Genomic DNA, 16,919 nt, shown 5'->3' with positions numbered 1-16,919 from the left:
TGAAGAGACGGACGATTTGTGAACTTAATTTAAAGGACACTTGAAAAATGAATTATAGACATTAGTAATTATGTACTTATCTGATTATAGTGATTAATAAATTTTACCTTCACTTCATTAGTTAGATGATACAGTGTGTAATGGAACCGACGACGAAATAAGAGCAAATTAAGGAGAATATACTGAGCAATTGAACTAAGGTGTTCTTTTTAATTTGACCGAATAGTTAGTAAATTTTCTACTTAGATAAGAATTTTACATAGGTACACAGCCAAAAGTACATAAATAAATACATTTATACATAGTGAGTAATTAAGATTGATAGGAAAATGCATTATTTTGACATAACACTATTTCGTCCCAATTGTGATTTCCAATAAGTAATTTAAATATAGCTAAACTTTAGACTCTATACCATTATTAATTCGTGTTTGATAAGATATAAAGTGTTACAGTTAGAGAGTTTTCCACTATAATTACGTAATAACAAATATGAACTTATTGAAAATTGTAAATAATATGGAATTGACTGAAAATATGTAAATAAATATGAAATTGAAATGTACTTATGTTTGTTTCTTTGGAAATTAACTAGATAAAAGTTACCTATGCCAATAATTACAATATTTTTTATAGGTGAGTTCAGTCTTGATTAACGTAGTGTTTATAAAATAATTTTAATTACAAAAGTTTATTACGTAACTGTAAAAAAATACCTACATCAAACTTATATTAAATTCATATAATTTCTAGCTTATTTAAAGACAGATATCCCGAGACTTCAATCAGTTTAGTACTCCCAATCTACTATGATTGGGCCAGTGCTAAGTATATAAAACAATTCTAAACATTTATAAAAAGAATCAGTTTACTTTAGGAAACACCCAACGTTAAAGATTTGCTAGGAAAGTTCATTGAAAAAGTGGTCTGTATTTCCTATTTTGATGTCATTGTCTCTTTAACAGGCGTCTTTGTCCACCTGAAGTACAGGAACTCGCCACACCACAGTATTACAGTGATCAAGGAGACTATGTTCAGGACTATGATCGGCATTACGTAAGACCCTGACACTTCTCGAATGCGACCTGAAAAAGGGAAAAACAAACTGTTTTACGTTAAGATCATAACAATTCAAGGAATGCACGTTCTCTATCCCAGAACTAGTATCTAAATTACTATTTATTTAAGAACGATAACAAATCGACTGCCTACTTAACGGACTAAAATGTAAAATATACTTTATCATTGTTTTAGTTAGTATATTTTAGAACTTTATCAGCAAAGTTGGTATAATTTTGATCTCTTGACAAGGTTTTCTATATAACAATACTTATCAGAGTTTATTTGGTTTAACAATCTTATGTCACAGTCATAAAATGAAGTACTCGAACGATACTATAACTAACTCAAATAAACTTGTAAAAATTCCAACATTTATATCCAGACTTCCCAGACTAATCCATTCGAAGCCATACGGAAAATAAGATTGGTTCAAATAATGATACCTACTACGCTAGGTAGGTAGTAACAATGGATAAACAATTAAACAAGTATGCGAAAAAAAAGTAACTTTGATGCCGTACCTAGCAGGGATCCAATCGATATAATGGTGATTCCGTTGACCAACATTTGAATGCCGGACGCAAACGGTAACCTTTCTAAAGGAACGTACGTAGGGATGACTATATTCATGTACACAGTTCTGACGCCTTTAGTTATGCCAATGGCAACGGCGACAAACAACATCCCCATAAATGTTGAGGTGAACAGCATTACTGAAAATTAGAAAGGGTCTTGGTTACACATACAAGTTATAGACTCAATGGCAAGAAGAGAATCGGGGAGTGCTTCTTTTTTGTTTTGGTGAAGTTTGTTGAAGTTAAGTAGGTATGACAGATGAACCTATACTATACTATAACTATCTATTAGTTATAAAAAAGAATAGTTACATCAAACAGGCCTGAAATGAGCATAAAGTGGAATATTATTGTTTTTTGACTGTAGACAAAGAAAACACTAAGTAGGTATAGGGTAGGAATTTAGGAGAGGTCCTTGCTTCTAGTTAATAATATATTTTTAGATTATATACTTACTAGTCCTTGTAAACACGATCATGAGTAGCGCGATCATGTACATGACGCGGGGCGGCTTGTGGCACCACTCGCCAATGAACGGCGCCACCAGTCGGAACAGCGTGTCCGAAAATCCTATCACAGCCATGATTTTCGCAATATCTGCAGTCTCAAAATGCATCAAGTCTTTCATTATAATAGGAAACAACAACGAAAAGTTCGTCTCCACACAAGCCGCAATAGAAAGCCCACATAATATATTCACAAAAATAGGATCCGTCAAGAGTGTGAGATCAAAAAAAGCTACAAATTTCTGGAATAACGAAGGTGAGGCTTCTTTATCGTCTTCGTTTTTACTTTCTGCTTCTTTTACTATATCGCGCTTTTTCATTCCATTTTTTTCTTTGAAAATGTTGATGGAGCTTCCCAGATTTATTTCTTGAGATTCCCACCATTTGATTTGCGCTTCAGGGTTGGGTTGCTCGGGAAGGGGCTTAGATAGATCAGGTTGGGACATAGCATTCCTCTCTTCTATGCTTCCGATACTTGCTAATGCATTGAGTGATGCACTCTTGTCCAATGAAATTCCATTTTCCATTGATGCTTCTAGCGCTGCAAGGGATGGAATTCCTGAAATATAAATAAATAAAATATAGTAGGTAACGATGTTCAATTTACTACAAAATATACGTACCTATTCATAATAATAAACCAAACTGTAGTTTACCATTCTCTTTCGTTGACAATGCAGTCATGGAGCTGTTTATTAATTCCACATTCTCTTCTTTATTTAGAGGAACCATCTCCTCTGAAATCGGTGGATCTTTTAAGTACCATTTAGCGGGTCTGAGCAGAGTCGCCGCTAGTAAGGAATGCAGGCATATTGCTCCTAAGATTAGCACAGCATTTCTCCAACCGTACGTATCCATGAGCAGTCCCATAAGCAGAGGCATGTAGATGGCCCCGAGGCCTGTGATGGACATCCCAACACCTATCGCTCGTCCTCTTTTTTCTTTGAAGAATGAATTGATAGCTAACGTGAAAGCTGCCATCACAGCGGCTATCCCCATAGCTGAAATATATTCAATATCTTAGTTATTCTGAGTCTGTTTCAAATTTATAATATTAAATTGTTGTAGTAGGCATACATACAGTTTATTATACTGAAGGACAGGATGAAGACCCAGAAGCTGTTAGCAAAGGCAGTCAAGATCATTCCACTGCTGACGAGCATTGCTCCAACTACAGCTACCTTCCTGTAGCCAAATCTACTGAGAAGAGGTCCTCCGAAGAAGGACAGCAGCATTCCAATACCATGGTTAAGGATAATGACTAGAGTGCCCTGTGTGGCGGTGAGGTTTGTTTCCTCGAAGGCTTCTTGAAACACCAGCCCGAACCCCGCAATCAGCGGTAGGACCACTACCTGAAACGTCAAATTGTGTTCATTAATGCTAGCTACTATATGGGTCACTATGTAATCTAAAAACTGCAAGGATAGGGATTTATATGCTGAAGGTAAGAAGATTACGAACGCGTAGCAACTGATTAATATTTATCATTTCATTACATTAATTACATTATAGTCACTAATAATATTTCTATATTTATCTACATGAGGCGCTGGGCCACTGTATGTAGAATGAGTATAAACATTCATATATCAAAGATTAGATAGTAAAATTCATAATTTAGTGAGTTTGTATACTACGAGAAATTGTTATAAAACGTAATGGAATTTTACTGTTACAAGCTCCCAATTATTAAATGGCACATTAAATATTTATATGCCTTGTTACATAAGCGATCAAAGCAAGTACCAAGTAAGTTAGTAAGTAATTTAGACCTAATTGGTTAGTTAAAGTTACGAAACAATTTCTGTTACTTACATTATTCAAAGCATATGCAAAAGTGACGACCCATCCATAGCCTCCATCTGGTGGCACCTTTTTTGGGACAGTTCTCTTCATTTTTGTGTTTAAATTATTTTCATTTCACTCAATAACTTCACTGACTAATTACACAGCACAAATTTAGTGTCCAACTTAATTTAAAGTTCACAGAGTTCATTTTTGTTTAACACTGTCACTGTGGCGGTCACTATTGCTATTGTTATCAGCAGAAGGATTATTGAACTGAGTAAAATGTGTTAAATTAAATTAAATACAGAACACAGGCGCTGGGCCGTAGGCAGCGGACGATGCGCCGGCGCACACTCATGTTAATATTTAGTGTGAGGTGACGAGAGATAGAGACGACCGTTATCGGCTTAGCTCCGTTCAACATACTCTGATATCGGAATGAAGTTTTGTGTATCTGGTCGCAGAATTGCTCATTTATTTTCCCATCATTATTGAATATTTTATTCTGTCAATAGACTGTAGTGCGTGGAGTAGAGATATTTCGGAAATAATACTACGAACATTGTCCACAGCAATACTAACAAACAATAATAAAATTACCTATAGAAGCTGAAATTCACTATAAAACAAAAATCGTTAACTGCTGGACCTTTCTCATCCAATCACTCTGGGGCTGGCTGTGGAAAACATGAACCACGGCATTGCGGAAAACTGAAATTCGTGAGAAAAAATCCCCTGTCTTCAATATTTAAGGTACTTTTCTTCAAACGGCGCTTTGTCTAGTGGAGTGCAATAGGGCAATTAAAAAAATATATTAGTTGGTGAGGCAATCAACAGTCAAAGTGTTTAATATTGTAGGTACCTATGTATGCGTATTACATCTGAGTATACCTTTTGATATGTAATGCAAAAATATATTATATGAAAAAGGCGGATTTTATCTTGGTGTTGAATTTAATATCGATCACGTATACATTATCAGATTCATCGACAGTTTTAATAAATAAGCATTACCGGTAATCTATTACGAAATGATTACAATATCACTCACGAGACTTACAAACTTAGCTATAGAATACAGAATACTATAGCGATTGTATGTGTAAAGTTAGGTACAAACTAAAATTTGAATTTTTAACTTAGCGTGAATTTTCAAAAACTTTTAATTTATTCCTTTGCGTTGTTAATCTATAAATAAGTAAATATAATGTTGCTGCTTTCGTTTACGCTAAACTCTCTTTACACGTAGGTTAATTTAGAGGGCCGCTAAAATATGTAAAGGCATAGTGCCATATTATTAAGTGTGTAGTTACGTAAATACTTTTGTATTTTATTAACTTCTGTAAAGTTGGACTCTATAATGTAATGTTTAATCACGTAGCCTTGGGAATTAAAAAAAACCTTTTTGGATCAATTATTAGGGCCTTACCACAAAAGCTTAGAGAGCATTTAACAGATAGTTAGCGCTGTCAAACGCCTCAAAAACTGTCAAATTTCGTTTTAAACACTACTTATACAGTGTTTACAGTTTTTTGTGGTAGCACAGTTAAAATCTATGATGCCTTTGCAAGTGACATTCTATTGTCTTCTACTCCTACTTTACATGGTTTTACAAACTGTGTGTTTTATTTTCTAGTGTTTCGTGGACTACCTATAAAAACTGGGACATTTACAGGCAGACGTTATAAAAAAAAAATGGTGGTTTGTAATTAAAGGCACCAAGATAAATTTGTTGGGCCAACATAGAGCTAAATACCTATGTAATTACCCAGCAATACCTGTTGATTTCGTATAGGCATATAGGTAGGTACTTACCTAGTTATATGCTTGTAACTATCGTTCATAAAATATATTAAAATTTGAATACAATGGATGTTTCTCAATCACTAAATACCTACATAGGCACTAAGGAAAGGTACTTTTCATAGTCAACATACATACTAGCTACTTAGTGACTATAGAAATCTGGTTAAAAGCGTTATTGTGATTATCATAGAGATTAACTCAGAACAGATCCTGTAACTGTAAGGTTGCTGTAAGATATGTTACTCTATACTGACAGGTCAATGGGTAACCTAATAGTTTTATACTGTTCTAGGTATTTTGAACTCCTGTAACCAAACGCTGTGCTGTGTAGTTTAATTTCTGCTTTGTCATTTTGCTCAGTTCAAACACAAAGGCGCTATCGACGCTTGTTTAAATGTAGAGTATGGATCGAAACCAAATTTCAAGAATATGGTATTGTTTAGTCATTTATCTATGAATTATACACAAGTATAACGCACTGACACAAACCTCAACACACTATTTTATTCAACACACATGATCACACACTGAACAAAAACAAACACGAGTCTCGCTGTCACTGAACACTGTCATGATTGTATACGACAGCATGCGCGTACGCATCGCTACTAATCTAATTTAGCTTCCGCGGGACGGATTCACCAGAATTACGAGTTCACGACACTAATTCAATTATGTCTCATTGGTAACTAGTTACTAGGCATTCGATTGTATCGATGTTGTTTTAAAAATCGAACGAGGTATTCCGGCTTGGCAACACACAAGTCGAACTCAAATTAATATCGAGCTCAGCGTCGTTTTGTGTGACCAGCTGATGGTGTTTTACACTTGTGTAGACTAGAGGGGATATTTTTTGTTATGTTTTGGGACGCATCGAGGGGTCGATGTGCAGCGCTCTCTACCTAGAGATTATAGTTGAATGCATTTGGGAGTTTGCAGGGATATAGGGTGAAATAAAGACACGGCTTGTAAGAACAGTAAGTATAAAGTTGTTATTATTAATAAATTATAATATTAAGTAGGTAAGTATGTTTAATTAATACTAAAAATATTTAAGTAGGTATGTAAGTATACGTAAGCTCTATCTTAGTAAGTAGTTAAAGTGTTGCATCATTTAAATCTTGGTAAAGTCAACCAAACAAATAACAAGATAAGATAAAATCACCCTCTAATACACCCTTAGCTAACAGTTTAATCCTAAGTGCCTGTATTTCGGTGCCTAAATGAATGACTTAAGTACTTATCTAATATTTAGTTGACACAGATAGATAATGCAGGTATCTTAATATTAAATGATTCTTAATTTTATGATTTGGCCAACTCTTCTTTCTGCTTCAGCCGTCTCACAGTAATGTATTTCTCCAAACCCCACGATACTGCAATCAACCACGTAAATATATTGAGGCAATGTAGAGTCGTGGCCGTGGAAGCGTTGTCTTTGATCCAACCTGAAGAAAACAAACGATTGTAATTTTATTGTATGCACTCGAATTGTTAATTCCTCGTACTTCGTTCTATATCCAGTACTATTTATTATGAGTCATTCATTACCTACTTTTATCAATCTTTTGTCTGATTTAGCTACTCTCTATTGTTTTACTGGTGTTATAAAAGGCTATCATCGAATAACATCAGAAAATATCAACTATCGGCACCATCTACGGGTAATGAAACACGGTATAAATGAATGTCGGACACAATGCAAAACCTTTTCAAATTAAGTCAAATGTTTGTTTTATTTTTTTTGGAAATAGTACCTACCTACTAAAGTATAACTTCTTATACATTTTGTCAATATAGCGTGGCAGCGCAGCACCACTAATCAAACAGTTAAATAATTTAAAATCTTTCAAACCTACCCACAACTGGACCCAGAGTCAAGTAGACTACGCCAGCGGTGACCAGTTGCAGTCCAGTGGCTCCTGGCAGCTTGTGCAGAGGCACGTGAGTGGGGATCACTAGTGCCATAAACACTGTTCGAAGACCCTTGCCGAATCCAATCATAACGGCTACTAAAAATATTACGTAGGTTGCCTGGCTGTATGCTAGAACTGGAATAGAGGAAAAAGACGACATGTTAATATTGCTGTCACTCACATGGAATACAAAATCTATCGAACATTGCTGTCAATTACATTAGCTACCTAATTGATAAGTTGGGCTATGAATTATTGGATTACTTCAACTTACCCACTCTACCCATCGCCATTGTTAGAATTCCGAATAAGAAGAAGGAATTGTTATCCCATCCAATTTTGCCAGCTACAAATGGTATGCAAAATCGGACGCAAATATCTACGCCAGCTAACAACGACATGAATAAAGCAACTTCCGATTTCGTCTTTCCATAGTCTCCGAGGATGAAAGGCGTCAGAATGGAAAAATTTAGCTCGTTGAAGTTTCCTAAAGTTATTCCCAGCATCAAGTTAATAAATGTGTAATCCTTTAAAAGGTCGAGGTCAAAGAATATTGTCATTTTCTGACAGAATGTGAGTTTTTCCTCTTTTTCTTCAACTTCAACTTCTTTATCAAACACATCATCGTCTTCCACATCTATATCCCCATTTACTAAAAGCTTAATTTTTTCATACTGTTCTTGTTTACTCTCATTCTCTTTTAGGTATTCCTCTAATTTAAGCGAAGCCAGTTTGAGTACTTCACTTTCATATGCAAAATTATTAGATTTCTTTCTATATTTTCCGCGAATAGACTGATTACTGTGGTTATCTTTTAAGTATTGCTTTTCTTCCAAATCCTCTTGATTTTTTAAAGATACATTGCTGTGATTATCTCGATTATATTTTTCACTGTATTGACCATCCATTTTAAATGACTTTAAACTTTTACTACCAGCATAGTGCTTTTCGGCTTTATCAGCTATCGATTTAGCATGCGCTGGGTCAATTTTTTCCACAATGACTTTTTCTTCAGCCTTCAAGTCATGTGGTGCTTTAAGTGTTGGACAATCTTCAATTTCAGACTCTGGAATCAATGTTTCCATTGTAATGGAAGTTCGTCGTTTTGTTTTAAATTCTCGCTCAGGTACATTAAGGTTTCCCAAGTTTGTATATGAATTCTTCTTTGATTCATTCTGATAGCTTACAACAGTTTTCTTTGGTTTTACTCCATCTCTTTCCTGTGCAAGCGCACCCAGGTTAGCAGAGGAGTTTTTCTTAGATTCGTTTAAATACAAAGTAGACGATTTCCGTGATCGGCTTTCCGTCAAATTTGTCATTGATGGTTTTTTGGAATTCAATCGCGATGTTTTAGTGGAACCATCCCTCGATCCCACTTTACTCTTAGACTGCCGCGAACTACTGAAATAACCGTCGTTTGCTTTGGTCATCATAGGAATACCGGGATCAGTTATTTCATACCCTGTATTGATGGGGTCATCTTCATTATACAGATACTGACTGGAAAAAGCGCTGAGGTTTTTCAATTTAGAACTGAAATAACCACTTTCCTTATCCTTTTTATCATCGATTGATTCCTTCTTTTCAGTCGTTGGTTGTAACAGTTTTTCTTCATCTTGATTTTTTATTTCTTCATTTTTAGCATGCCATTCGACTGGTTGTAGCAATAGAGCACATGCTATAGAATGTAGAGCAAAACCACTTAGGATAAGTAAAGTCCCATTTTCACCATACGCATTGAATAGTAGAGTAATAAGTTGAGGCCAGATAATAGGGCCAAGTCCGGTTGTTGTCCATGACAGACCAGTTGCTAGTCTTCTTCTGTTTTTCCAATATGTGTTTAAAGCGAGGGCATTAGCAGAACTGCTAATTCCAAAACCAGCCCCTGGAAATTATATAATATCTTTAAATACACACATAATATATTTTTATTGATTAGTAATACTTAAGTTTATCAGTCATTGCTTACCATATAGAATAGAAAACGATATTAAATATGTGGAGAAATTGTATGAAAAAGTGTTCATCAGCAGTGCTATGAAAATTAGGGTAGCTCCAGCCAGAGACACTTGGCGGTAAGTAAATGTTTTGAACATCGGGCCATTCGCAAGTCCTGAAACAATTTTTTTTGGTTTATAAAAACTATATGTGGGTAAATCATAATTAAATTCATGATGCATGGTGCGAAGTTAAAATATTAATGTGATATGTCTTACTGAACTTAAATAGAGGGCTTTATTCCGGTATTAGTTAAGTAATTCATTCAGCGAAATTAAAAAATAATTGTTTGAACTGATAGCGTTGGTGATTATAGGTATAGAAAGGCACGTGGCATGTCGTTTTTTAATTGATTTAATTTTTGTTTAAGTATCCCACCATTATTAACATCAGCCATTCATTATAATCATGACAGTATGATGAATTAGGTGAACTATGACAAGGTCGCCTAAACCGTAAACATAAGTACCTATAACTATTAATAGAGACGCATTTTATATCGTTATCAGCCTTTACACCAACCGAATAATTCTGAGTTTCCCGTTCACGGTCATATCACCATTTACCCCAGTTGCAAAGTCTGCATGCTCTGTCACTATTTGATAAACTTACTATCTGGCTGGACTGTGATTAGGTGGTCTGATTGGGTATTTGGTCATAATTGATCTAAATCTAGATAAGTCTATCATGCTGTGAGCATGCACACATTATTTTTAGCACAAAAGTCCTAAGTAGTTAGCAATCTGTAGCAGTGTAACTTGGCTATGACATAGAACTCTAATCACTCACAGTTACAGATAAACCCTGTGGGATTTTGTGATTATTGCATAAATGGCAGTAAGTAGATTGAACTAATTATGCAAAAAGGCAAGTCCTAAACAAAATACTACGCTAGAAACAAAAGACGATGCATCTAGTGACGGCCGTTACGGTAATGAAGTTACTGTGCTTGGCGCTTCAAGCACCAACAAATTAAAAAAGCAAGTCCTAAACAAAATTCAACGCCAGAAACAAAAGACGATCTAGTGACGGCCGGTATGGTAATGAAGTTACCGTGCTTGGCGCTTCACGCACCCACGCAGGAGGTGAGCGCGGAGTTCATGTTGATGATGGTGGTGGTCTCCGAGCTGCTGAGGCCGAGGCGGCTGAACTTGTCTCGGAACAGGAGCCCGAACTGCTGAAGAACTGGGAGGGCTGCCAACTGGAATTAGAAGGGCTTCGTGAGAGTTATTTGGTGATGACCATTATTTAAAAGTTTGTAGGTAGGTACTTCTTAGATCTTAATAGGTAACTAACTACGTTAAACAAAGATTAAAATTATTTTTCTTTTGTATGAAATAACGAACAATGTTAATAAATGAGGCCACAGATAGTCCGTTCTATAGCCCGCTGAACTATCTGGGTAAACATGTTTTTGGCCTATGTGTCACAGGGATATAAGCAAGTTATTCCTATACTTCTATAGTGTATGCCTTAATAGACATAAGAAGTAAATACTCACATTAGAAAATCCGGCAGCTATTATGATCATCCACCCCCACCCTCCATCGGGAGGTATAAATTCTCCTTCTTTCTTCAGCTTCGACTGAAATTCTTTTTTCTTCCCCATTCTGAAACAAATGAGAAAATACTACGATTAACTACAATGTTCTTATACGGAATTACATACTGCAGTAGTTACGGTATGAAAAGTTATACATTTATCTTAATTGAGTTTTATGAAATTTCAAGGAAACTACTATCATATTTACAAGTTGTTTTTTTTGTATTTTGAATAAGATAATAATTAACACAAGCAGATGATGAGCACGTGACAACAGGTCATCGCTAAGTGTTATCAATTTATCATTATCAGTAATTCACAAACACTATAACCTACTTAGGTAAGAGGATTTAAATTTATAGAGTTACAGTTTAACAGTTTCATAAGAATATTAGTTTTAATATACGTGAGAAATCATCAAATCAAATACTATGATAATCGCTGTCATTTCTAAGTTAATCTATCGATCAAACGATCGGGTTTATCAGTGAGTTAGCCAACATTTACTGCCAGACAAATTGTCCTCATTAAATAGATAACGCATGTACTTTGAATGTTTACATAACAAATAAAACTAAGTACCTACACATGAAGAGGGGACATTCTTTGCATGTTATTTTATGTTTTTCCTTTGTAAGTGCCAATGTGACTGCCCACGTTGTAAACCTACATTGTATCTAATTAAGCTTTTGTCCGGATTTTGTCATGTGATTCGTGTTCTACTTTTCATGTCTTGACTTTCGTTCATCTCTACTCTAATATGTCTATTTCCTTTAGTGATGAAGACATGAAATATTCAGTTAGTTGTATTGACCGCTATCAGTAATAAAAGCCTGCACATAGACCCATACACATTCGTAACTTACCTAATAAACACGACTAGATACCTCTATAGTGCTAGATTCCTAAGATAATAATATTTTTCTGAAAGATAGAAAGGTAGCGAGAGTAGATCTACTGTAAGTACAACTAGTTTTCTAAATCACAATTTACTTTTATAACTAAGTAGGTACTTATTCTAACTGGTTGGAACCCATGTCTTTGATACTAATAAATAAATAAAGTTGATTTGTAAGAATTCCATAAGCCTTATTGAATTCCTATAAAGCAACTTAACGATACTTACTTATGTAAACTACGTATAACTTATCTTAATTGATTTATTGATTGTACAATATACCTACAAGTACTATATTATGTACAATGTCATGCGTAAGTTAAGTAGATGTGCCACAGTCAATAGTCTTTTATTGCCTGAGAAACCTCATATTGTAATATTCCTATTTATGTACCAGGCAAAAATGGATCATGACAATGTTTCACACATTTACAGTTAACCGTGGATTTAGTCGTAAGTACTATTTAACTGGTACTTACCTTTATATCTAAATATGCACCTTATGACTCTTACTAGTTATAAGACTTACAACTACGGAAAAATACTGATTGTTTAACCATGTTATTATACAAACTCCAATGAGACTGCTGCCATGGATCTAGTCTAGGTACCTAGTGCCTACTCATTATGACTGACTGACTATGTAAATATCTAAATATTCAAACATTGAATACTGTGTAACACACCTAGAATAAGTAGGTAATAAGAATAATCATTTATTTATAATGAAATCATTTTTTTCTAAACTACCACTTGTTATTATACCTACATAATTATAGGTATTTCAGAAGCTCTGTTGATTAAACATTATTCAGCCCTTCTCGATCTACAAAAGTTTTCTTCATTCTTACTGAGATTTGTAAACGATATGATTTTTTGACTAAATAATTGCCGCAATCGTAAGTAACCGTTCGTAGAAAAAAATCTACTTCCCACTTATCCTAATCCTTCCTGACTATATTAATATTATAAATGCGAAAGTAACTGTGTCTCTCTGTCTGTCTGTTACTTTCACGATAAAACTACTGAACAGATTTGAATAAAATTTGGTATACAGATGGTCTAGCTAGACTCTGAGAAAGAACATATGCTACTTTTAATCGTGGAATTCCCACGGCAAAACTTTTTAAGGCGAAGCGAAGCTCGCGGGTACAGCTAGTATGTATAATAATTTACAGCCTACTTGCCCATAGGTTTGTTGATGAAGACTAGTTGGACATTGTACTTCCTCCATGACTCGACTTGCCGACAGCGGCGGTAGCAGTACCTCTAGTATCTACGTTTATAGCTTACTACAACTAACATTGTAATTAGTTTCAATTAACTGCCTGCGTTTAATATCAATAGCGCAATTCAGAGATGGATCTTCTAGAATCAAGACAATATGTATAATTTACAACAGCTTCCTACACTAAATGGGTTTTAAAAACGGGAATATAGCATTAAGTCCACCCTTTGTACTTTTATTTGTAATATTTGTACAATAAAGAATTAAATAAATATAAATTTTCAGTGGAATCTGAAAACGTCGTGAATCAAAACGATGAAGTATAAAAAATAGTGTCAAAGTCGGTTGTAGCTCGATCGAGTAAACGCCCGCTTCTTACGCCAGAGATGCAGGTTCGAATCGCGTCCCTGACATGTAGGTACCAATGAGTTTTTTGGAATAAAATAAAAATGTGGCACATCTCACAGACGACCATTCGGCCCAAAGCTTGGCAGAGCCTGGAGGTATCGGACAGCTGATTAATATACTTACACAGATACATAATGGGCCATAATTTCGCAAAGTTCTCAATGACTGAAACCCTCTCTTTGCTTTGCGTTCAGTAAGTAGGTATCTGAAGTTCTGAAGTGGGTATCATGCAGTACATTATATTGATAAATAGTAAGTAACGGCAATTGCACTGTATTTATTATCTTTATTGGTAAGTTTTAACAGGCATGCAGGTAAGTAGGTATTAGTTTTATTTCTTTACAACCGTGGATAATGTTTCAGGAAAGGTAGGTTAAGGTAAACTAACAACTTGATTGCCTTTTCTTATCATAGATATGAATCACAAGTAAGCGGAATAAAAACAAGTGATTGTCATACTGTTAATATTAGGTAAGTACCTAGATATTTATTTTCACGAGGGGATTAAGTGAGCAAAGGGTGACATTATAGGATTTTATTTCAAGTATGATATGGTGTATATAGGTATTATGTTATGTACTACCCAATATCTACCTTTGAAAACCACAAAAAATTATGAACGTAAATAATGTAGGTAGGTATGACGATAACGTTACAAACGATCAAGTTATAGTAGGTATACTGTATTTAATACTGCTGTTAACCCATGGCTACCGAAACTGTTTCATTGGTTTTCGCCTTTCATTCAAGGTTATAATCAAAACAAGGTATGTAGGATCCATAATATCTTATGGCCTAATAGGGGTTAACTTATGTTTTTTTATATTACTGGATATGGTAAATCCTGTGCTGTACCTAAACTACTTTTTAGGGTTCCGTAGCCAAAATGGCAAAAACGGAACCCTTATAGTTTCGTCATGTCCGTCTGTCCGTCTGTCCGTCTGTCACAGCCGATTTACTCGGAAACTATAAGTACTACAGTGATGAAATTTGATGGGAATATGTGTTGTATGAACCGCTATAAAAATATGACACTAAATAGTAAAAAAAAGAATTGGGGGTGGGGCCCCCCATACATGTAACTGAGGGATGATTTTTTTTTTTCGATGTACATACCCGTGTGGGGTATCAATGGAAAGGTCTTTTAAAATGATATAAAGTTTTCTAAAAAACATTTTTCTTAAAGTGAACGGTTTTTGAGATATCAGCTCTCAAAGTCGTAAAAAGTATGTCCCCCCCCCTCTATTTTTATAACTACGGGGTATAAAATTCTAAAAAAAATAGAGGTGATGCATGCTAATTAACTCTTTCAACGATTTTTGGTTTGATCAAAGTATCTCTTATAGTTTTTGAGATAGGTTGATTTAAGCTACGGAACCCTTTGTGCGCGAGCCCGACTCGCACTTGGCCGGTTTTTTAAACTCAGACCGATACCGAAATTTTCCTATGGGTCTGCTGCATCTAGGAAGAAGGTAGGTAGGTAGGTGCTATTATTGTTTAGCTATTTTATAAAAGTTCATGTAGGTAGTTTCAAAGCAAATCCTATTTGATACATTTTTTTATCGTAACTATAGTTACGTTATATGAGGTAATGAGTCATATTATAATGGAAAAGGTGATTCCAAAAATATTGTACTTATCTGAATTTAATCCAGGTTTAATAGGACAAAGTGTGTTATTAAGTATTTGTTTAAGTAAGCTTGAGTAGATGTAAGTCATGTATTTTATAAAAAAATCCTAACCACAAAATTATTAATAAAGTAGGTTAAGTAATAAAGTAGAATTAAAAAACTCACATTTGATACGATTCACTTCACGTAAAACACACTGCTGAGACTCCTTTTACAAACATTCATCACCTTTTAATAATGCAAATATTTTTTTTAATTATAAAGAGTTGTTCCGAACTTGTAAAGTACCTAGAATGTACGTGTAGAGATTGAAAATCATTTGAAAATGCGCGGCCACTGCCTAGAGTTTCACTGTCAGGTTCACGTCAGTGTGTGGTGTTGCCAGCTCAACGACACTAAAATAAGTATATTAAAGTCTTTTATTTTATCACAGGAAATTTTGTGACAGCTCATTATAACGAGAGACCTAAATCGTAAATAGATGGCGCTAGTAAAACATTAATACTAGAGGACTACATTAAAAAAATGCAGTGCTCTCTTGTATGAAGATTTAACATGAAAGTAGATGTGCAGGTTCACAATGTTTTCCTTCACCTTCCGCTCAAGAAAACGTTATAGTTTTACTTCAAATCCATATTTTTAAAGAATTTATTTTAAATGGCAGGACCCAAAGCCGCACAAGTGAGAGCCAAGGGCCAACACCTTATCCATTACGCCCACACGAATCATATGTAAAATTAAGATTACCTAATATAATAGCCAGTAGCCACAACAATAAGCCATCCTGTATGTGCAGACTATACATACAACTATTAAAATAACCGAACCGTGCGAAGTAAACAATCGCTGGCAATACAGTCTGTAGGTCACTCTACCTATCAGAGTTGATAAAACAAGTACCTACCTACAACTGCTTACATAAATCTAACTAGTACTAAGTATTAATCTCTATAGTTTCCACTTCACACGTGAAACTATTGAAATCTAAATGGACCGTCGCGTCGTCGACTCGTCGCGTGCGTTGGACGCATGCCATAACAATAATATCTTCATAAAATTTTAGGAAATCAGTAAGTAATTAAGTAAGTAGGTACTGGAGCAATTAATACCATGATGAGGTGAATGGATTCCTTGTTATTATCAAGACTACTTGGTGACTATAGTTACCTACTAATAAAAAATATCTTTCAAGTCGAGATTTATAATTTGAAAAACATACCTATTATAAATTTTAACTCTGCTAGGTTCTATAGAGGTGCAGCACCAACACCTTGCAATGATGATGGAATATTCTGAAATGGACTGACTGGTGCTGTGGGAGTTTTTCTCAATGATAACTAAACGAGAACACTTGTATGACACAGAGGTAGTGCAGCTTGCATACCGCTAGATGGAGACACACTCCCCATACAGATTTGCGTTTTCTTTTGGTTCGAATTTGCTGCTGAACGTTAAAATAGTTGCACTTCACAACATACCTACTGTTATCATATTTCACACCGTGAGTACGCCATATGTTTAACTACTTAATACGAAAACTAGACTTTATTGGAAGTATAA

General features: G+C 35.0%; 2 protein-coding genes across 2 annotated transcripts; both read right to left on the bottom strand.

Annotated features, from left to right (window-relative positions):
- Nucleotides 1-65: 65 nt before the first annotated feature.
- LOC105398000 (monocarboxylate transporter 9) lies at nt 66-4,418 on the bottom strand. The gene is made up of 6 exons (XM_011570044.3): nt 3,959-4,418; nt 3,225-3,495; nt 2,800-3,144; nt 2,094-2,702; nt 1,584-1,775; nt 66-1,085 (listed from the first exon to the last, which is right to left on the bottom strand). The coding sequence occupies exons 1-6, from the start codon at nt 4,037-4,039 to the stop codon at nt 937-939; spliced, it is 1,647 nt and encodes a 548-aa protein (XP_011568346.3). The 5' UTR covers nt 4,040-4,418; the 3' UTR covers nt 66-936.
- Nucleotides 4,419-5,264: 846 nt separating this feature from the next.
- On the bottom strand, nt 5,265-15,682 carry LOC125489375. The gene is made up of 7 exons (XM_048625168.1): nt 15,525-15,682; nt 11,153-11,261; nt 10,726-10,852; nt 9,623-9,766; nt 7,928-9,538; nt 7,597-7,788; nt 5,265-7,185 (listed from the first exon to the last, which is right to left on the bottom strand). The coding sequence occupies exons 2-7, from the start codon at nt 11,258-11,260 to the stop codon at nt 7,043-7,045; spliced, it is 2,325 nt and encodes a 774-aa protein (XP_048481125.1). The 5' UTR covers nt 11,261; nt 15,525-15,682; the 3' UTR covers nt 5,265-7,042.
- Between the last annotated feature and the right edge of the window lie 1,237 nt (nt 15,683-16,919).

Source organism: Plutella xylostella, chromosome 13 (assembly GCF_932276165.1).
Source record: "Plutella xylostella chromosome 13, ilPluXylo3.1, whole genome shotgun sequence".
NCBI classification, from domain to species: domain Eukaryota; kingdom Metazoa; phylum Arthropoda; class Insecta; order Lepidoptera; family Plutellidae; genus Plutella; species Plutella xylostella.
The sequence above is the reverse complement of the archived record's forward strand: the minus strand, read 5'-3'. Positions and strand labels throughout refer to the sequence as shown.